At 39.1% G+C, this 22,172-nt stretch overlaps 1 protein-coding gene across 1 annotated transcript in view; it reads left to right on the plus strand.

Moving 5' to 3' along the window:
• Nucleotides 1-288: 288 nt before the first annotated feature.
• Nucleotides 289-22,172, plus strand: part of LOC133535448 (CUGBP Elav-like family member 4) — an 84,804-nt gene continuing 62,920 nt past the window's right edge. The window contains exons 1-4 of the mRNA XM_061875297.1: nucleotides 289-342; nucleotides 400-573; nucleotides 7,942-8,089; nucleotides 15,954-16,103. Coding sequence (XP_061731281.1) covers nucleotides 289-342; nucleotides 400-573; nucleotides 7,942-8,089; nucleotides 15,954-16,103 — 526 coding nt within the window. The remainder of the gene's footprint in view (nucleotides 343-399; nucleotides 574-7,941; nucleotides 8,090-15,953; nucleotides 16,104-22,172) is intronic.

Below are 22,172 nucleotides of genomic sequence, written 5' to 3' on the forward strand. Positions count from 1 at the left end.
ATTCTGTTTTTATTTATGATTTACACAACGTGCCAACTTCACTGGTTTTGGGGTTTGTATTTTAAATATCATGTTACACTGTGAATTGCACTCGTACGTTTAAAAAAAAATACAGTTAATGCTTTTGATGGTATCGGCCGATCTCACTCATGCAGGATCGGTATCGGAACCGGCTGATCCATGATCAGGACATCGTTATTACCATTTCACTTTTAAATCCAATTAAACTACTGTCTTCAATAGTTAACCTTTTAAAACGTTTAAAAAAACCAAATCTGGCTGCTGAGCATGAAAGGCTTACCTTGCAGTGGTTCGATCATCTCCCATTATTGCAGCAGCCCTGTATAGATGCAAGACAAACTGTGATATAAAGTAATATGTTGCCTCCTGTACCTTTAGGGCGCCTCGTCCAGCCTGGTGGTCAAATTCGCAGACACAGACAAGGAGAGGACTCTGCGCAGGATGCACCAGATGGCGGGTCAGCTCGGCATCTTTAGTCCCATGACCATCCAGTTTGGGGCCTACGGCGCCTACTCTCACGCTGTAAGTCTCAGCCCGGCGGGGGAGGAGACGGTGAGCTTGAAAAAAAAAAGAAAACAAACAAATTAATACTTTTTTCTCATTTTAACATTTGACTTCATTTATTATCGTTTTCCCCCAGGAATATGTTGTATAACACTCACTGGACACGACATTTGGTATACCACAACTATAAAAGAATAATATATTTGTTCAAAAAAATAAACAAAAACTTTGCTTGATGTTTGTAATGGGGTGAAACCTTTTTCAGTGTGAGAAGGGAACATTTGGGCACCTCACAATTCGATTACGATTACCATTTAGGAGCTATGATTCAATTATTAAATGAAAAAATATATACAAATAATAAATGGTATTTTAATTACCGTATTTTTCGGACTATAAGTCGCAGTTTTTTCAGAGTTTGGCCGGGGGTGCGACATATACTCCGGAACGACTTATGTGTGAAATTATTACCGTAAAATATCAAATAATATTATTTATCTCATTCGCGGAAGAGACGAAGAAAATGTCAGCAATCGTCACACACACATCAACCAATAAGAATTTGGCGGGGAGGGTCATAGCAGAATTGCTTTGTGGGTCATGGGATGCTAACTGCTATATGCTACTGCCGTAGCTATTAAAATGGATCATTTCATCGTTGGCCATAACTTATAAAAACTGAGAAAGGCTGAACAAAAATGGCACCGAAAAGGAAATAATTTACTGCAGATTACACAATATCAAATAATATTATTTATCTCATTCGCGGAAGAGACGTAGAAAATGTCAGCAATCGTCACACACACGTCAGCAATCGTCACATACACGTCAACCAATAAGAATTCGGCGGGGGAGGGGCATGGCAGAAGTGCATTGTGTGTCATGGAATGCTAACTGCTATATTCTACTGCCGTAGCTATTAAAATGGATCATTTCATCGTTGGCGGTAACTTATAAAAACTGAGAAGGGCTGAACAAAAATGGCACCGAAAAGGAAATCATGTACTGCAGATTAAAGGCTGGACGTAGTGAAATATGCAGCAGAAAACGACAAGAGGAAGCGGCGCATACCTTTGGAGTTGGCAGAGTTGTTTAGAAGCGACATCGAGGAAGATGATTTCATGGGATTTATCAATTAGGAGTGACAGATTGTTTGGTAAACGTATAGCATGTTCTATATGTTATAGTTATTTGAATGACTCTTACCATAATATGTTACGTTAACATACCAGGCACCTTCTCAGTTTATGCGTCATACAACGTACACTTATTCAGCCTGTCGTTCACTATTCTTTATTCATTTTAAATTGCCTTTCAAATGTCTATTTTTGGTGTTAGATTTTATCAAATAAATTTCCCCCCAAAATGCGGCTTATACTCCAGTGTGACGTATATATGTTTTTTTCCATCTTTATTATGCATTTTCGGCCGGTGCGATGTTTACTTAGTAGCGACTTATAATCCGCAAAATACGGTAATTTTTCTGGATTTCACTTGTTTATCATTATTTCATTTTTATCTGTAATTGGATTTGAATGTATTTCATTCTTCTCATGCCTATTTTAGTATACAGCTAATGTTGTGACTGGTGAGTGTTTGTTTTTTGTAAAAAAAGGACATTTCAAATAATGCAATACTGTTTTTATGTGTTTTATTGTCCCTTAATGCTTTTAAAACGTACGCATTGCAGCAGGATTTTCTGAGCCTGAAGACCAAAATGTGAAATTCGCTTCACATGTATTGTACATGGACTAAGCTAAAAAGAAAAAAAAAAAGACGTGATTCAAAAGTGGCCCTGCGATGAGGTGGCGACTTGTCCAGGGTGTACACCGCCTTCCGCCCGATTGTAGCTGAGATAGGCGCCAGCGCCTCCCGCGACCCCAAAAGGGAATAAGCGGTAGAAAATGGATGGATGGATGATTCAAAAGTTAGGGAGAAATTGTTTTAGCTTGTAAAATATATTTTGTTGTGAAATTGTGAAAATGAACCCAAAACTATAAGGATTTTTTCATTGTGCACGTTAGTTGAAGGACAGTAAACCCTTGTGTATGGTTCCAGGCATGATCGTGTGTGAACACATTTCCGCAAAGTAGGATTATCATCAATAAATCTAATATTTAAAAGTGTCAAAAAAACGAGAAAAATAATCCATATACATTTTTTTTAACATAATTGGAGCCCTCTAAACATAAAATACCCATATTATCACCTTCACTGCTTTTTTCACCTAATTATTCTGCAAACATTTGGTGAACTTAACAGCCGTGTTGTTGGCATTCCATGTTGCCTGTCCTGGGATGTCATTACACATCACTCACAAGGCTCATGATGATGTCTAGTACTGGTACATCTCGGCTCTGGTTTTTCAAATCAAAGTCAAAGTTGTCTAATGTGTGATTGAGAAGGCACGGTGTTAAAGATGAAGTGCATTAAAAAGTTATTTAACTTGTCTGTCGCAGTGAAGATACAGTAGCGTTAACATTAGCCGTCTATTGTTGTTCGCAGTGTTAACCCTTTAATGGCTTGGTGCCACAAACCCATTCATCCATTTTTTACCGCTTGTCCCTTTTGGGGTCGCGGGGAGTGCTGGAGCCTATCTCAGCTGCATTTGGGCGGAAGGCGATGAACACCCTGGACAAGTCTCCAGAAAATATGTTTAGACTTAATGATCCACAAAGGAAATGGTTCCACACAGTAGTTCAGTTACAAAGGATGGAAAGGATCGCGCGCACAAGGCACCAAAAATGGGCGAAAACAAAAGCCATAAAGTCGACTAAAAATGTACCATAGTAGCAATATAAAATATTAACATATATGTAATATTTATATGTATACTGTATACTGATATATTCTTTCCATCCATTTCTACCGCTTATTCCCTTTTGGCTCGCGGGGGGCGCTGGTGCCTATCTCAGCTACAATCGGCGGAAGGCCGGGTACCCACGCATTCACGGGGAGAACATGCAAACTCCACACAGAAAAATCCCGAGCCTGGGTCTGAACCCAGGATTACTCAGGACCTTCGTATTGTGAGGCGGACGCACTACCCCTCTTTCACCGTGCTGCCCTACTGATATATTATATTACAATATTATATATATATATATATATATATATATATATATATATATATATATATATAATATATATATATATATGTATATATATATATATATATATGTATATATATATATATATATATATATATATATATATATATATATATATATATATATATATATTATATATATATATAAATATATATTCCTCACGCACTAATAACAAGCGGTGGTAAATAGATTAAAAAGGACAGCTTTCAAAAAAATAATAATTAGAATTATAATAATTTTGTAAAACTTGGGACTTCCTGCGGGCCGTAGTTTGGGGGCCCCTAATGTACTATATTACAGAATATGTAGCAGCTGCAGAAAAAAAAAAAAAAAAAGGCCAGCATAAAATAAAAAGTAGGTCCGGCAGAAAATATACAGTTATGAAAAAAGAGAGTAGCTAACGTAGAAGCAGTCAGGTATAAGACAGATATTATATATTGCTGTATGGGGAGTGATTATACAGCTGGATGGAGTGCGGAATGAAGGATCTAAGAGAAATACTGCATTAAAATACATATGAGAGAGAAATACGACTTAATTTAAAACTTCATTTAGGCCAAGAATATATATATAGAATATGCTTTAGAAATAAATAACTGATTCCATGATGTAATGAGGCTGCATTAGCGCGATGTCGAGATGGACTGTATATACGAGGGGTCGGCAACCTAAAATGTGAAAGAGCCATTTTGGACCACAAATACAAAACAGTAATCGGTCTGGAGCTTCAAAAAAATGTAAATACTTATATCATTGTTATAATGATGGCAACACATGATATAAGTGGCTAATTAGGTATTATAGCTCACTATCAAAATGACTGTGTTGAAGGCTGAAGCAAATCTTTGTTGACAGAAATGTTGAAATGTAATATTCATTTTACAAATTTTTTACAACATTGGAAAACATTAGTAAAACTTCTCAGAGGGTGAGATAACTCTTGGAAATGACGGTCTAAGAATAGCCAAAGGTATAGATGTGCGGGTCCAATTTAAAGGAAACAACTAATGGATTTATTACAATCTTTGCAAGCTGGGTAAAAATTGCTGTGGTCTGGAACAACATGGTGCACAAACAACTATCAGAAATGTAGCCAATATTACATACAGATAATATTTTATGAAATAAATATAAACTAAATACACAGAGGGCATAAGTAAAAGAAATTAAATGAGCTCAAATATGGATACAAACGAGGCATAATGATGCAATATGTACATACAGCAAGCCTAAATAGCATGTTAACATGGATTATCTTCCAGCCATGCAGTGACCAAATATTCCTGATTCGCACTCCATAACAAGCCAATAACATCAACAAAGCTCACCTTTGTGCATTCACGCACAGTATAAAATGTTTGGTGGAAAAAATGAGACAAAGGAGTGACAAAAAACACATCTTTCTGTGGCAGCGTCCGAGAAAGTTATACATGTAAACACACCGTTGAGTCACGGTCCACACAACGGTGAGTTCAAGGGCCGCTGAAATTAGGACAAAACGGCGCTCACCAAATACTCTCATCAGTGAAGCACAAACATATTAAACAATGGGCTTTCAAACAGTTAGGAGGCTTTGTGTCGTGTTTGTCCTCCTACAGAAACCATATTACAAACAAATACAATTTTTCACCCCTTTTCTTTCCCATTTTCATACATTTTTAAAAAAAGGTCATGGAGCCACCACGTCGCCGCTAAAGAGCCGCGGGTTGCTGAGCCCCGGTATATACTGTAACTGTCCAGTCACACGTCTGGTCTCTATTCAATTACAGTGCAGCATGGCCTTTGGTTCGTAGGTGTCATGGCTAGCAATACTAACGAGAAGAAGCCAGAGCTCTTCAGTTGTTAAAGTATCCTATTTGGAAACACTTGTAAAATAAGTGTATCAGAGGGAAGTAGTGTAATGGGTAAAAACCCTGCTACAAAACAGAACTATTTTTGCTGTACTTCAGCCAATAAGGAACTAAAATGAAATAACTTGCACTGTTTTCAGTCTGTTACTTTTGCATTAATGTTTTGCTTTATATTAAAATACTCAGCAGTTTTATCATACGTTTTGCATTGTGTTGCTTAAAAAGCAGAGGTACACACTAAAAAATATCGGGTTAAAAAATATCCCATTTTTTACCCAACTGCTGATTCAGAAAAGAACAAACCCCTTATTTGAGTTATATTAACTCAACATTTCGGGTTAAAATTTTCAACCCAACTTTTGAGTTGAATTATTCAAACAAAATGGTGATTTAAGATATCTCAGTGTTGGGTTATTCCATACTTGCCAATCCTCGCAATTTTCCCGGGATTATCCCGAATTTCAGTGCCCCTAACGAAGATCTCAAATGGGCAACCAATCTCCCGAATTTCTCCCGATTTACAACCAGACAACAATTTTGGGGGCGTGCCTTAAAGGTATGCCTTTGCGTGCCATCCCAGTCACATAATATCTACGGCTATACACACAAGCAAGTGAATGCAAGGCATACTTGATCGACAGCCATACAGGTCACACTGAGGGTGGCCGTATAGACCAGTGGTTCTCAAATGCAGGTACGGGTACCCCTGGGAGTACTTGAAGGTACGCCAAGGTGTATGTGAGATTTTTTTTAAATATTCTAATAATAGCAACCATTCAAAAATCCTTTATTAATGTATTTATTGAATAATACTTCAACAATATATGAATGTAAATTCATAAACTGTGAAAATAAATGCAACAATGCAATATTCAGTGTTGACAGCTAGATTTTTGTGGACATGTTACATAAATATCAAAGTTAAAAAAAAAATGTTTGTGAAGAAATGTTTAGAATTAAGTTCATGAATCCAGATGGATCTCTATTACAATCCCCAAAGAGGGCACTTTAAGTTGATGATTACTTCTATGTGTAGAAATCTTTATTTATAATCGAATCACTTGTTTAATTTTCAACAAGTTTTTAGACACTTTTATATATTTTTTTCCAAATAGTTCAAGAAGACCACTACAAATGAGCAATATTTTGCACTGTTATACAATTGAATAAATCAGAAACTGATGACATAGTGCTGTATTTTACTTCTTTATCTCTTTTTTTCAACTAACAATGCTTTGCTCTGATTATTACATGTTCACAAGGGGTACATCACTGAAAAAATGTTGAGAACCACTGGTATAGACAACTTTAACACTGTTACAAATTTGCGCCACACTATGAACCCAGACCAAACAAGAATGACAAACACATTTTGGGAGAACATCTGCACCTTAACACAACATAAACAAAACAGAACAAATGCCCGGAACCCCTTGCATCACTAACTCTTCCGGGACGCTACAATATACAACCCCCGCTACCTCCGAATTCGGAGGTCTCAAGGTTGGCAAGTATGGGTTATTCCCAACTATTGGGTTGAATTATTTAACCGAATAGATGAGTTGTGCTAACTTAATGTTGGGAGATTGAAAATAATGTTAATGAGAATAATCCATACTTAAATTCCCTTAAAGAAAAAAGTAAAAAAATAAAAAAAATAAAAAATAAAGCTTTTTACCCAAAAATGGGTCATCATTTTGAAAGCCCAGAAATAATCCCCTTAAAACTCCCAGAAATGGATTCCTCTTCATAAAAGTAACTCCAAAATTTAACCCAACACTCGCAATTCATAAATTGGGTTATCAAAATAACCCAGCATTTTTTAGTGTGTAGGTTACACACTAATCTAAAAAAAACAATTGGGAACTCCTGCAACACATTGTTGTGTGTTTACTTTGGTCAGTACTTTTGTCAATTCAAATCCTACCGTAACCTCAGCATGCATGTTCAAAAATTCATTCATTTTCCTTGACACCCCAAACTCAAAAAGTGTATGCCATTACTGTGAACCAAACACCGCCCAGCCCCACCGACACCACCACTTCATATTCACACATGAAAGTCACAGCCCGAGTTAGAAGAAGTCTGTGAGATTTTGCACTCACAAGGTAGCTAACAGCTCAACCTGACAGGTGAGATTGGCCCACTCACCCACTCAGGAGTCACTATCTTTCTCAACTCCCTCCCTGCATAGCATGTGCACTGCTTATACAGTGCAGCATGTATGCATTGGTGGTGTGGCGGTGCAATGGTGGGACATGGGAACAGCGTTAGGGTCGCTGGGGGGGCAACAGCAACACGCTCGCCTCGGTCCAAGACAGAACAAGGCGCGGGCCAAGTAAACAGAGATGTGAGAGTAAACACGTTCTGCTCCCGTGGCTATTTCATCCTCCTCTTTGTCTCTGTCCTTCCTCCCCTCCGTTCCCTCCCGTCCCCGCTGATCTTTAATCCTACAGCAGATGATGCAACAGCAAGCAGCCCTGATGGCGGCAACGCAAGGGTCCTACCTGAACCCCATGGCGGCCATCGCCGCCGCGCAAATGCAGCAAATGGCAGCTTTCAATGTCAATGGCCTGGTGGCCACGCCCATGACACCATCCTCAGGTACGATCGCCCAATATTCGGGGTTCTTACGTGTCTTCCGAGGTTAAATCAAAAATACTTACAACAAAGCCAGAAATGTTTAAATTCCACTGGGACGTTAAGGGAATTGTATAAGGCTTCCATTAAACAATGTAACAGGATTTCCCAAAATAAATCAAGTCAAGTTATGGAAAAAAATGCCATATTTATTATTGAAGTCACAAAGTGCATTATTTTTTTTAACATGCCTAGAAACAGCAGCTAGGAATATCGGGACATGCCCACCCTAGAGAGCATGAGGAGGGATGAGGTGGCTGGGTTTACGTTGAGGTGTGTGTGTTTCGGGTAATATTAGAGGTAGTGCTGCAAGGGGTTCTGTGTATTTGTCCTGTTGTGTTTATGTTGTGTTACGGTGCGGATGTTCTCCCGAAATGTGTTTGTCATTCTTATTTGGTGTGGGTTCACAGTGTGGCGCATATTTTTAACAGTGTTAAAGTTGTTTGTACGGCCACCTTCAGTGTGACCCGTATGCCTGTTGACCAAGTATGAATTGCATTCCCTCGTGTGTGTGAAAAGCCGTGGGCATTATGTGATTCGGCCGGCACGCAAAGATTGTACCTTCAAAATGTATGTTGTCAATATTCAGTGTTTTATTGTTCATAGTTAATATTGTAAATCCCACATTTTATATTTTCATGTACATTCTGGGTGTCTCATTCTGCCAAAAAAAAAAATGTATTCCATTTGTTTTTTAAGGCAGTCTCTCGTATTGTTTTTAGCATTCAGACAATATTTTGAGGTTTTGTATTAGTGTTTGTAAAAATATATGTACCGGTGGCCAGACTAGGGTTGTAACGGTACGTGTATTTGAATTGAACCGTTTCGGTACGGGGGTTTCTGTTCGGTTCGAAGGTGTACCGAACGAGTTTCCACACGTACATTTTAAGTAGCGTACCGCACGTTGTGTAAACAATGCACACCAAGGCACAACACACGGCATGCTAACAACGACTCGGCTACGATAGACTGACCGTACCTCCTCTTTTCACCGGATATGTCCTCTTTTGCGGGGCTGTCCGGGTGGAGTTTCTTAAATGCCTCAAATGTCCGGCATTTTAAGTTAGGGTTGCGTGTACTTTCAATGTACGTTCAGGGTTAAGAAGGGGTTAAAACAAAACTAATTTGTGAACGCGGCAGCATTCGTGAGGGAGGGGCAGAGTTAGAGATAGCGAGGGAGTTATGATAAACGCGCATGCGTCGCCAGGCTCTACATTTTACCCATAGATTTATCAGATTTTATTTTATTTTTTTATTTTTTTTATTTTTTAGTGCTGCAAGGGGTTCTGTGTATGTGTCCTGTTGTGTTTATGTTGTGTTACGGTGCGAATGTTTTCCCGAAATGTGTTTGTCATTCTTGTTTGGTAGTGGTTCACAGTGTGGCGCATATTTGTAACAGTGTTAAAGTTGTTTATACGGCCACCTTCAGTGTGACCTGTATGGCTGTTGACCAAGTATGATTTGCATTCCCCCGTGTGTGGAAAGCCGTGGGCATTATGTGATTGGACCGGCACGCAAAGGTAGTGCCTTTAAGGTTTATTGGCGTTCTGTACTTCTCCCTCCGCCTGTGTACACAGCAGCGTTTTAAAAAGTCATGAATTTTACTTTTTGAAACCGACACCGATAATTTTGAAACCGATACCGATAATTTCCGATATTACATTTTAAAGCCCTTATCGGCCGATAATATCGGCATCTCGAATTTTTGAATGATAAACATAGTTCCATAAAAGTGCAGTTCCTTTTAAACATTATTAGCAAACAACAAAGACAGCGTTACGATGCTAATTTAAACATAACTGAGTATTAAAGCAGCGTGATCACACTCGGTATTAGCTAACTACACATGGTCGCTTCAAATCCACTATCAACATGTATACTTTTTAGTACATACTTTTGCGGGAACATGAACAACATAACAAGATCGGAATCGGGTGTCTTTAAATACACACAAACATTGAGCCAACGCACTGTCATTTAATGTCATGTGAATAACATAACATAACATGACTAAATAATGATATTATTATGTTCATGTTACCATTCAGGATGAGCTTTTTAGTTGTCAGCTAGTGATTAGCGCTCCAGTTGCCAGCTAACGATCAGCATTCCAGTTCTCAGCTCGTGATTAGCGCCCTTGTTGTCAGCGAGCGATTGGCGCTCATGTTGCCAGCATGTGATTAATGGGCTAGCTTGCCAACGCACTGTCATTTAATGTCACGTGAATAACATAACATAACATGACTAAATAATGATATTATTATGTTCATGTTACCATTCAGGATGAGCTTTTTAGTTGTCAGCTAGCGATTAGCACATCAGAAGTCATCTCGTGATTGGTCCACCAGTTGCCAGCTCGCAAATTTGCACGCTAGCTGCCAGTTTGCTATTAGCGGCACAATACTGTTATTTGAATAGTGTTAATATTGCAAAAATAAGGTACTTTTCATAATTTCGTGCAAGATTAATAGGTAGTGTTGCGTCGGACCAGTTTTTCCTCCCAGAGAATCCAAGATACTGGACGGCGTGGCGCAGTGAGGGAGTGGCCGTGCGCAACCCGAAGGTCCCTGGTTCAAATCCCACCTAGTACCAACCTCGTCACGTCCGTTGTGTCCTGAGCAAGACACTTCACCCTTGCTCCTGATGGGTGCTGGTTGGCGCCTTGCATGGCAGCTCCCTCCATCAGTGTGTGAATGTGTGTGTGAATGGGTAAATGTGGAAGTAGTGTCAAAGCGCTTTGAGTACCTTGAAGGTAGAAAAGCGCTATACAAGTACAACCCATTTATTAACCCATTTAATCCCAAGTTATTTTGATGACATATATGCTGAGTAAGAAGGACCATCAAGATGGAATTGGAATATTTTCAAGTTTTACTTAAGCTTTAGGAGGTCAACTTAACCGATACATTCATATCGGCTTCTCTAGCTGATCTGGCATTCCAAGGGAAAAACACACTCTTTTCACACAAAAGAAAGCCCACCATAAGGTGAGAGAGATGTGGGGGTTGTCTTCACATTCCGATGGATTACGACACTAACCTGGGATCGGAAAACAAAGCGAGACAGGTAGAATACGCAAAGGAAAAGTACTAGCAACTCTAAACATTGCGATGTAAAAAGGAATAACTCTTAAACATATCAGCATCCTTCAACAGTAGGGAGTGTTCGCTCAAAGATTAAAAACCCCCAATATCAAGGTTTTAACCCGTAACAAGTGGCTCTTGTGCAAAAGTTGCATCAGTTGTTTTTATTTTATTTATTCCGTATTTCCCCAAAAAGTAGGTACTTTTCAAAGTTTGAAAACAGAATGCATCAATAGGTAAAAAAGGCGTATTTGCAATCATTCCCAGCACTGATATGTAAGTAATTTATGTAACAAATTCATCCAAGGCCGTTCTCCATATGCCCTTGTTCCATCTTTTAAGGCTGCATTCTGAGGGCTCTCGGAAGCCGACCAAGCCTTGCTTTGAAGGAGGCCTGTCGTGAGGACTTGTACAACCCTCACATTCATTGGCAGCCGCATTACCTCTCGCTCTCATTATCTCTCTCAACGCCTCGCTGTCAGTCGCTCGCTCCACGCCTCTGCGACGGCGTCGTCCGGGAACGCTGCCAATCCTGATGACTTTGGATGCCGAGTCCTTGGCTTAGCGGAAACAGGAGCAAAAAGATTTGCGCTCGATAATCCCGGACCCGGGCCCGAACTACCTTCTCGGCCGTTGTCACGAGCGGCGTTGACGGCTCGACACTAAGAAGGCAGGCCGCCTGAAAGGCAGGGTCATTGCTAATGTATTAAATAAAGTGGCTCCACGCCGCACGGAGCATTTGTAATCCATAAGGCCTACATACACCAGGTATCGCCTATCAAAAGTAATCCCAGATGCCTTAAACGTCCTTTGCCTCGGATTTGGGAAATAATAAAAAAATCCATCAGCACAAAAGGAAGCTGACAAGGTGACATCATGAAGCAAAGTAGTGGAAATGCTGCATTCTAAATCCAAACCATGTTCGACAGTTTTTTACATTTATATTTGGCTCAAAGGCCGAATGGCATTTTCAAATACGCACCAACATTTATTTCCATAATCCCAATATGTTATGATTCGATGGGGACTTGTATGTTGGTTGTTGGATGTTTTGATGGGATTAATTTAGCGATAATGGAAGTGTGCCAATTTTGTTTAAAAGGCGCAATAATGCAGCTCTTAATTGTACATCAAACTGTCCACTTACAGCCTCGTAAATACACTTTATGACGTTAGATCAAATGGGTTTCCTTGCATGTACTTTAATTAAGTGTGTCACATCAACAGCCAATGAAAATGTGTTTTATGATAGTGTGTTTAACATCGCTATTAACGCTGTGTTAATACAGTTTTTAAATACTAATTATAAGGAAATATTTTATATATAGTAGGCTCCAGAATAACTGTAACACCCTAATACAGTGGCTCTCAACCTTTTTTCAGTGATGTACCCCTGTGAACATTTTTTTAATTCAAGTACCCCCTAATCAGAGCATAGCATTTTTGGTTGAAAAAAAAGAGATAAAGAAGTAAAATACAGCACTATGTCATCAGTTTCTGGTTTATTAAATTGTATAAAAGTGCAAAATATTGCTCATTTTTGGGGGGTGCAGCTCCGTTGGTAGAGCGGCCGTGGCAGCAACTTGAGGGTTGCAGGTTCGATCCCCGCTCCTGCCATCCTAGTCACTGCCGTTGTGTCCTCGGGCAAGACACTTTACCCACCTGCTCCCAGTGCCACCCACACTGGTTTAAATGTAAAAATGAGATATTGGGTTTCACAATGTAAAGCGCTTTGAGTCACTAGAGAAAAAGCGCTATATAAATATAATTCACTTCATTGGAAGTGGTCTTTCTTGAACTATTCAGAAAAAATATATAAAAATAACTAAAAACTTGTGGAAAAATAAAAAAGTTATTCAATTATAAATAAAGATTTCTACACATAGAAGTAATCATCAACTTAAAGTGCCCTCTTTCGGGATTGTAATAGAGATCCATCTGGATTCATGAACTTTATTCTAAACATTTCTTAAAAAAAAAAAAGAAATCTTCAACATCAATATTTATGGAACATGTCCACAAAAATATAGCTGTTAATACTGAATATTGGATTGTTGTATTTTTTTTTTACAGTTTATGAATTTACATTCATATTTTGTTGAATTAGTATTCAATAAATATATTTATAAAGGATTTTTGAATTGTTGCTATTTTTAGAATATTTAAAAAAAGAAAATGTCAAGTACCTCTTGGCATACCTTCAAGTACCCCCAGGGATACGCGTACCCCCATTTGAGAACCACTGCCCTAATAAAACAATCAATACAGATAATAGATTGATGGATGCATGTATTTTACATTATATTACACACGTTTTTAAAGGTAAATGTTACATCTGTGTTTATGTCTTGCATTTTAATATTTTTTTGCGTTATGCAACACCATAAAATTTCCATTTTTTTTTTTTTAAGACAGCAACATTTTTTAAGTTACTTTAATAAATTTGAATAAACCTTTTACCACCGTTGACTTGAACATTAAATTGAAATAGTTGTCTCTCGCATACGTTCCAAAAACCTATAGGAAAAATTAAAAACTGTTAGTCAAGGTAAATATACCTATTTGTGTTGTACTGTATTTTCAAGTAACACGAACTAAAATATGGAATGCAATGTATAAAAGAAAACATGCCAACCGAACAAGATCAAGATCATTCACACAAGTAAAATATTTTGATTGCATTGCTCAAGTCCTGTTTTTGTTATGTTTACCTATGTTTTCACATGACTCCAACTTTTACCTTGCATATATGTTACTGGCTGTGAAGTATTAGTTATGTTTATTGCACTTGTGGAACCCTGGTTGATGTGATGCTGCAATGCTTTTATTTTTAAGGTTATTTTGCGATGAACAGGAAGTTAATGTGTGCATATATTAATGTAGTGTTACTAGACAGTTAGTGCGAATAAGGACATTAACAATACGACACAACATAAATGAATTAATTTTTCACCGAAAATCCCCCTTGGGTCTTAAATTCTATGTCGACAAATGCCGTTGGTTATGGTTTTTATGTATTTCAAACGTGCATTTACAATATGGCATGTCAGCTTTGACTTTAAAGGGAACTGCACTTTCCTGGGGAATTTTGCCTGTCATTTACAACACTTCTGAGAGACAAGAACATGGTGTACCAGGACTTGATCTTATTGTCCACATACAAAGGTTGTCAATTGGACTCTTTTTCGTACAAAATCCGTTGATAACAGAATACAATGATTTGCAAATCCTTTTCAACCCATATTCAATTGAATGCACTACAAAGACAAGATATTTAATGTTCAAACTCATAAACTTTATTATTTTTTTGCAAATAATAATTAACTAAGAATTTCATGGCTGCAACACGTGCCAAAGTAGTTGGGAAAGGGCATGTTCACCACTGTGTTACGTCATCTTTTCTTTTAACAACACTCAATAAACGTTTGGGAACTGAAGAAACTAATTGTTGAAGCTTTGAAAGTGGAATTCTTTCCCATTCTTGTTTTATGTAGAGCTTCAGTCGTTCAACAGTCTGGGGTCTCCGCTGTCGTATTTTACGCTTCATAATGCGCCACACATTTTCAACGGGAGACAGGTCTGGACTGCAGGCGGGCCAGGAAAGTACCCGCACTCTTTTTTTTTTTTTTACGAAGCCACACTGTTGTAACACATGCTGTGTGTGGCTTGGCATTGTCTTGCTGAAAAAGACGGCGCTTAGATGGAAGCATATGTTGTTCCAAAACCTGTATGTATCTTATAGCATTAATGGTGCCTTCACAGATGTGTAGGTTACCCATGCACCCCCATACCATCACAGATGCTGGCTTTGGAAGGTTGCGTTGATAACAGTCTGGATGGTTCGCTTCCCATTTGGTCCGGATGACACAATGTCGAATATTTCCAAAAACAATTTGAAATGTGAACTCATCAGACCACAGAACACTTTTCCACTTTGCATAAGTCCATCTTAGAGGATCTCGGGCCCAGAGAAGCTGGCGGCGTTTCTGGATGTTGTTGATAAACGGCTTTTGCTTTGCATAGTAGAGCTTTAACCTGCACTTACGGATGTAGCGACAAACTGTGTTTAGTGACAGTGGTTTTCTGAAGTGTTCCTGAGCCCATGTGGTGGTATCCTTTAGCGATTGATGTCGGTTTTTGATACAGTGCCGTCTGAGGGATCGAAAGTCACAGTCATTCAATGTTGGTTTCCAGCCATGCCGCTTACGTGGAGGGATTTTTCTAGATTCTCTGAAACTTTTGATGATATTACGGACTGTAGATGTTGAAATCCCTGAATTTCTTGCAATTGCACTTTGAGAAACGTTGTTCTTAAACTGATTGACTATTTGCTCACGCAGTTGTGGACAAAGGGGTGTACGTCGCCCCATCCTTTCTTGTGAAAGACTGAGCATTTTTTGGGAAGCTGTTTTTATACCCAATCATGGCACCCACCTGTTCCCAATTAGCCCGCACACCTGTGGGATGTTCCAAATAAGTGTTTGATGAGCATTCCTCAACTTTATCAGTATTTATTGCCACCTTTCCTAACTTCTTTGTCACGTGTTGCTGGCATCAAATTCTAAAGTTAATGATTATTTGCAAAAATAAAACATGTTTATCAGTTTTAACATCAAATATGTTGTCTTTGTAGCATATTCAACTGAATATGGGTTGAACAATGATTTGCAAATCATTGCATTCTTTTTATATTTACATCTAATACAGTTTCCCAGCTCATATGGAAACGGGGTTTGTATTTGCAGGCACCAGCACGCCCCCAGGCATCTCTGCAACAGCTGTCCCCAGCATAGGCGCCCCCATCGGAGTAAACGGATTCAGCGCCCTGGCGCCCCAAAGCAACGGGCAACCCACGTCGGAGCCCATCTACACCAACGGCATTCACCCGTACCCAGGTGAGTTTGCAGCCACGGTGTGTCGTCTTTATAACAATGACAACATCACCTGATTAACGATGTGTCACCGGTGACAGGTTGAGTTGTGTCACATGCTTCGTTTTAACATTGACGGGAGGTCCCCCGGCCCCCTACTTTACCCTTCAGTGACATGTATTTTTGATTTGAAGCGTTTTAAGCTTCAGGGGCCAGGCTACCGAGTCTTTGGCAGATTTCAGAGCGGCCGACCCCACTATGATGATGAATCCATCATTTCATCCTTCAATCCATTCTGGTTAATTTGACGTGTGTCAGCCTGTCCTCGGCTCCTTGATGCTGTCTGGGAATGATTCCTGGAGGAGTGACAGGACTCGTACTCCCCTGTGTGTGCATTATGCAAAGAGAGTGGCCATTGTAATCAACTACAAAGTGGTTTGTTTGGCACCTTATTAATATTTGATGCAAACATCTGGGTCGAACAGGCAATTTTGAAGAACGGAGCGAGATGACAACCCAAATATCCGCCATCTCCCGGTGGGATATTGCACCCCCCAATGGGTCCCTGCAGTAGATTTTGCCAAATTTCCACAAAATGCTGCTGTTCACTTTCAACTAGCCACGGGTAAAGTTTGGAACGCCAACTGGCATGCAGGCATGAGGTTTGTGGGCGGGTTGGCAATCATTGTGGCAGGAGACCATTCAGTAAAAGTGCATTACGGCACTGAAATAGTCAATATCATTCTTGCTGTGCAAAAGGCGCAAACACTGCTGAGTTAGGTCTAGTACACAGAAAGATTTTCATCTGAAACAGACCCCTCACACGGGGATGAAAAAAAGCAGGCATTGAGCAGTTTTGATTGATGTGTATGGTTTGCTTCGATAATAACACATCTAGACATCACACACATAGGGCTTGGCAATATGGTTGAATATGAGGGCTCTGAATCTTTGGGTGTCCCACGATTCGTTTCAATATCGATTCTTGGGGTCACGATTCGATAATATATCGATTTATTCGATTCGATTCTCGATTCAAAAATTATCTTTTTCCGATTCAAAACGATTCTGTATTCATTCAATACATAGGATTTCAGCAGGATCTACCCCAGTCTGCTGACATGCTAGCAGAGTAGTGGATTTAAAAAAAAAAAAGCTTTTATAATTGTAAAGGACAATGTTTTATCGGCTGATTGCAATAATGTAAATTTGTTTTAACTATTAAACGAACCAAAAATATGACTTATTTTATCTTTGTGAAAACATTGGACACAGTGTGTTGTTAAGTTTATGAGATGCAATGCAAGTGTAAGCCACTGTGACACTATTGTTCTTTTTTATTATTTCTATAAATGTCTAATGATAATGTCAATGAGGGATTTTTAATCACTGCTATGTTGAAATTATAACTAATATTGATACTGTTGTTGATAATATTCATTTTTGTTTCACTACTTTTGGTTTGTTCTTTGTCGTGTTTGTGTCTCCTCTCAATTGCTCTGTTTATTGCAGTTCTGAGTGTTGCTGGGTCAGGTTTGGTTTTGGAATTGGATTGCATTGTTATGGTATTGCTGTGTAGTGGTTTGTTGGATTGATTTAAAAAAATAAAATAAAAAATAAAATAAATAGATTTTTTAAAAATGAGAATCGATTCTGAATCCCACAACGTAAACAATTCGATTCGTATTCGAATCGATTTTTTCCCACACCCCTACTGAATATTATATCACGATAAGTCATATTGGTCAATATTAACAATTGTTCCTATTTTTTATCCAAAAACATGCCATACTGACTTCTCCTGTTTTATTGACAATTTATTGGTGCTCTACAGCAGTGGTCCCCAACTTTTTTGTAGCTGCGGACCGGTCAACGCTTGATAATTTGTCCCGCGGCCCAGCGGGGGGAATTCTTATTTTGGGAGGTTTTTGTCATGAAAAAGGGAGGTTTTTTTGGGTTGGTGCACTAATTGTAAGTGTATATTGTGTTTTTTTATGTTGATTTAATAAAAATAAAAATAAATATAATAATAATAATAATAATAATAATAAATTATTCTGCGCCTGGTAGAGATGCGCGGTTTGCGGACTCATCCGCGGAGTCCGCGGATAAACCGCGGGTCGGGCGGGTGACATGACGAAAAAATAGAATTTAAATAGATTCGGGCGGGTGGCGGTTGAACCATTTTGAAATATATGATATACATGGTTCAGAGATCGGTAACTTTTATCGTTTAAAGAGCCATTTTGGACCCGTGTCAAAAAGCGAAGAAGACATTAGTTGACGTGAATATTTTCAAGAATGTCTGCCGGCAGTCACCCAGTTATTAAGTATTAGGGCGTGCTATGAAGCCTTTGCCTTTGACACCTTCTACAACATGTACAATTTACTCGCAAGTCCAGCAATATGTTGTGTGTGGCTTCCACTGACACAAGCACACGACTGCAAGGCATACTGGGTGATACAGAGTACACTAATGGTTGTGATATAAACAATTTTAACACTCTTACTAATATGCGACACGCTGTGAAGCCACACCAAACAAGAATGACAAACACATTTCGGGAGAACATCCTCACAGTAACACAACATAAACGCAACACAACAAATACCCAGAATCCTTTGCATCCATGACAAATCCTGACTATATTATACACCCCACTAGCAGCAAACCCCCCGTGCTTCAGTAAGGTGGGCGGGGTTGGGGGCGCGGGGTTGTAAAATATATTCAGGAAGTTTCATGGATGCAAAGGATTCTGGGTATTTGTTGTGTTGCGTTTATGTTCTGTTACTATGAGGATGTTCTCCCGAAATATGTTTGTCATTCTTGTTTGGTGTGACTTCACAGTGTGGCGCATATTAGTAAGAGTGTTAAAATTGTTTATATCACAACCATTAGTGTACTCTGTATCACCCAGTATGCCCTTCAATCTTGTAAGTGTGTTTGCGGAAGCTGCATACAGCATGTTGCTGGACTGGCAAACAGTTCGTACATGTTGGTGAAGGTGTTAAAGGCAATGGGTTCACAGCACGCCCTTATTCCCGTTACCTGAATGAGCACTATCGGATATTCGCGAGAACGTTAGCGGCTCCCATTGCCTTCTTTACTTTGTGACACGGGTCAAATTAGCTCTTTTAGTGGTAAAGGTCGCCGACTCCGGATGTATAACAACGGGCGGGTGGCGGGCGGTTGCGGTTCAGATAAAATGTTGGTGCGGGTGAATGCCGGGTGGATGACGACTTTAGTGATGCGGTTGCGGATGATATAATTGCCTATCCGCGCATCTCTAGCGCCCGGTACCAATTGAGCCGTGGCTGCGGCCCGGTGGTTGGGGACCACTGCTGTACAGCACTCATTTTCAATTTCTCTTCTCAGTCAGTGCAAAGAATCAACCACAAGTTAACAAAATGTGATGCCTTCACGTGACTGGCTGTTAGCGTGTCACTCCCACTGATCCGTGATCACTTTAAGTTACCCAAGAGTGAATGCCATGTAACCAACCTTGCTGGACAACTCTCAACAACAAAAAAACAAAACAAAAAAAATCGAACATTTTATTGAAAACATATTTTTTGATATCGATTATGTGTCTATCACGATATATGTGAATATCGTTTTAACCGCCCAGCCCTAAAAACAACAATTCTGTCCGACAACAACGATCTAATCTAGAGTGCTCCAATACCAAAATATTGCGTGAAAAAACACAATCTAACAAAATCAAAGAAAAACAAACAGCAATTGTCATAACACAGACCGGAACAACATGCAATATACACAACCCAAAACCAGTTGGCACATTGTGTAATTTGTAAATTAAAAAAAAAAAAAGAATACAATAATTTTCAAATTCGTTTCAACTTATTATCAATTAAATAGACTGTAAAGACAAGATATTTCATGTTCAAACTGAAAAACGTGTTTTTTTTTGTGCAAATTATCATTAACTGAGAATTTAATGTCAGCAACACATTGCAAAAAAGTTGGCACAGTGGCATGTTTACCACTGTGTTACATGGCCTTTCCTTTTAACAACACTCCGTAAACATTTGGGAACAGAGGAAACCAATTTTTGAAGCTTTTCAGGTGGAATTCTTTCCCATTCTTTCTTGATGTTCAGTTTAAGTTGTTCAACTGTCCGGGGTCTCAGGCCGGTCTAGTACCCGCACTCTTTTACTATGAAGCCAAGCTGTTGTAACACGCGGCTTGCTGAAATAAGCAGGGGCGTCCATGATAACGTTGCTTGAATGGCAACATATTTTGCTCCAAATCCTATATTTTGTAGAGGACATACAGAAGGAAGAACAATTTTGAAAAAAGACTGTCGGAGTGTAAAGACATAGGCAGATCATTGTATGGACATTTTAGCCTCCTGAAAACCAACGTTCACGGCAGTACTGACAGGGCTTTTTTTTTCTGAACTGTATAACTCTGACGAAAGAAGTAAACCAGAAACAAATGTCTACTTCATACTACTGTAAGATGCTGCTTATCAAAATATGAATAATTGTGAAGAGAGAATTCAGTCGAATTGCCCTGCTCTAATGTGACTAGCTCCACCCTTTAGAGCAGACTTGGCGGGAGCCGCATGCGGCCTGTTAAGCTTTTCAATCTGGCCCGCCGGACATTCCCAAATAGTTGTTTTAGATCTTTAAAATCGAAACTAAAGCCGCCATTATGATATGCGGTGATGTTTTTAAATTACCGTAAGTCTTGAACTATACAAAGTATTTGAATGGTTGAAATCCGCGCTTTTGCATGATATACTAGTTGCTATGGCAATTTAATTAGTTACTATCATAATCTAAGTCACAGCAGCTCAGACGAGGCATTAAAATGTGTGGGTGGGGAGCGTTTTCACAGAGTGTCAGCCTGAAATGCGGATGTCTTGGACAGATTCGGAAAGAGATTTTTACAACCAAGTTCTAAAAAGTAAAGATACATCAGATGTAGGGCTGGGCGATATGGCCTTTCATTAATATCTCAATATTTTTAAGCCATATCGCAATACACGATATATATCTCCATATTTTGCTTTAGTCTGGAATGAACACTTGATACATATAATCACAGCAGTATGATGATTCTATGTGTCTACATTAAAACATTCTTGTTCATACTACATTAATATATGCTCATTTTAAACTTTCATGCAGCGAGGGAAACCACAATTAAGTCAATTTACCAAAACTGTATTTAGTAAACATTTATGCAGTGGCACAAATATTCATTCATCCATCCATTTTCTACCGCTTATTTCCTTTTGGGGCCGCGGGGGACACTGGTGCCTATCTCAGCTACAATCGGGCGGAAGGCGTCGTACACCCTGGACAAGTCGCCACCTCATCACAGGACACAAAGATTCATGTCATTTCAAAACAGAAAGTGCAAGATTGTCAGAGACATTTTAAAACAAGCTATTAGTGCACTTTTGTGCATGATGTCACTAAGATGACACATCAAAACAACACTAAATTAAAGTGCACTTTTTGTACAGAATGCAACTACAATGGTTTAAAACAAATAAAGTGCACTTTTGTGCATGATGTCACACAAGATATTTCAATAACTGTCAAATAAAAATGATCTGCATAATAGGAAATCAAATTGTGTTCGTCCTTTGCTATGTGGTAGTTTATTACGGACGTTATTAAATTCTGTTGTTGACAATTTTTTTCATACGATCTGGAAATGGTTGCTTCGCCATTTTGTGGGTGTGGCACTGAATGGAGATGTTGATATGCAGTTTCAAGCACTCTTCATTCTTTAGCGGTTGACTTTTCAAATGATGCTAAAAATTAGCATTAGGTGCTACTTTAACGCTTTTGTCCCACACTTGTTCGACATCTTCCAGCTTGAAGCCAAACCACCGCCAGACGATGGATCCCATGTTGTTTTTCTTAGGAATTAATTATTCCTTCATTTGTTACCAGATTGGCACCTTCTCTCTCTCGTATTACCACTCGCAACACTCCACTAGCATCACAGCTAATGTTACCCATGCTGCTACCTCTCATGTGAGGGTGTATGACGCGACAAGTATGTGACGTTTGTAAATAGGTGCTCTTTCTGTCTGTGAGAAGGAGAGACAA

Source organism: Nerophis ophidion, linkage group LG02, assembly GCF_033978795.1.
Source record: "Nerophis ophidion isolate RoL-2023_Sa linkage group LG02, RoL_Noph_v1.0, whole genome shotgun sequence".
Classification (NCBI taxonomy): Eukaryota; Metazoa; Chordata; class Actinopteri; order Syngnathiformes; family Syngnathidae; genus Nerophis; species Nerophis ophidion.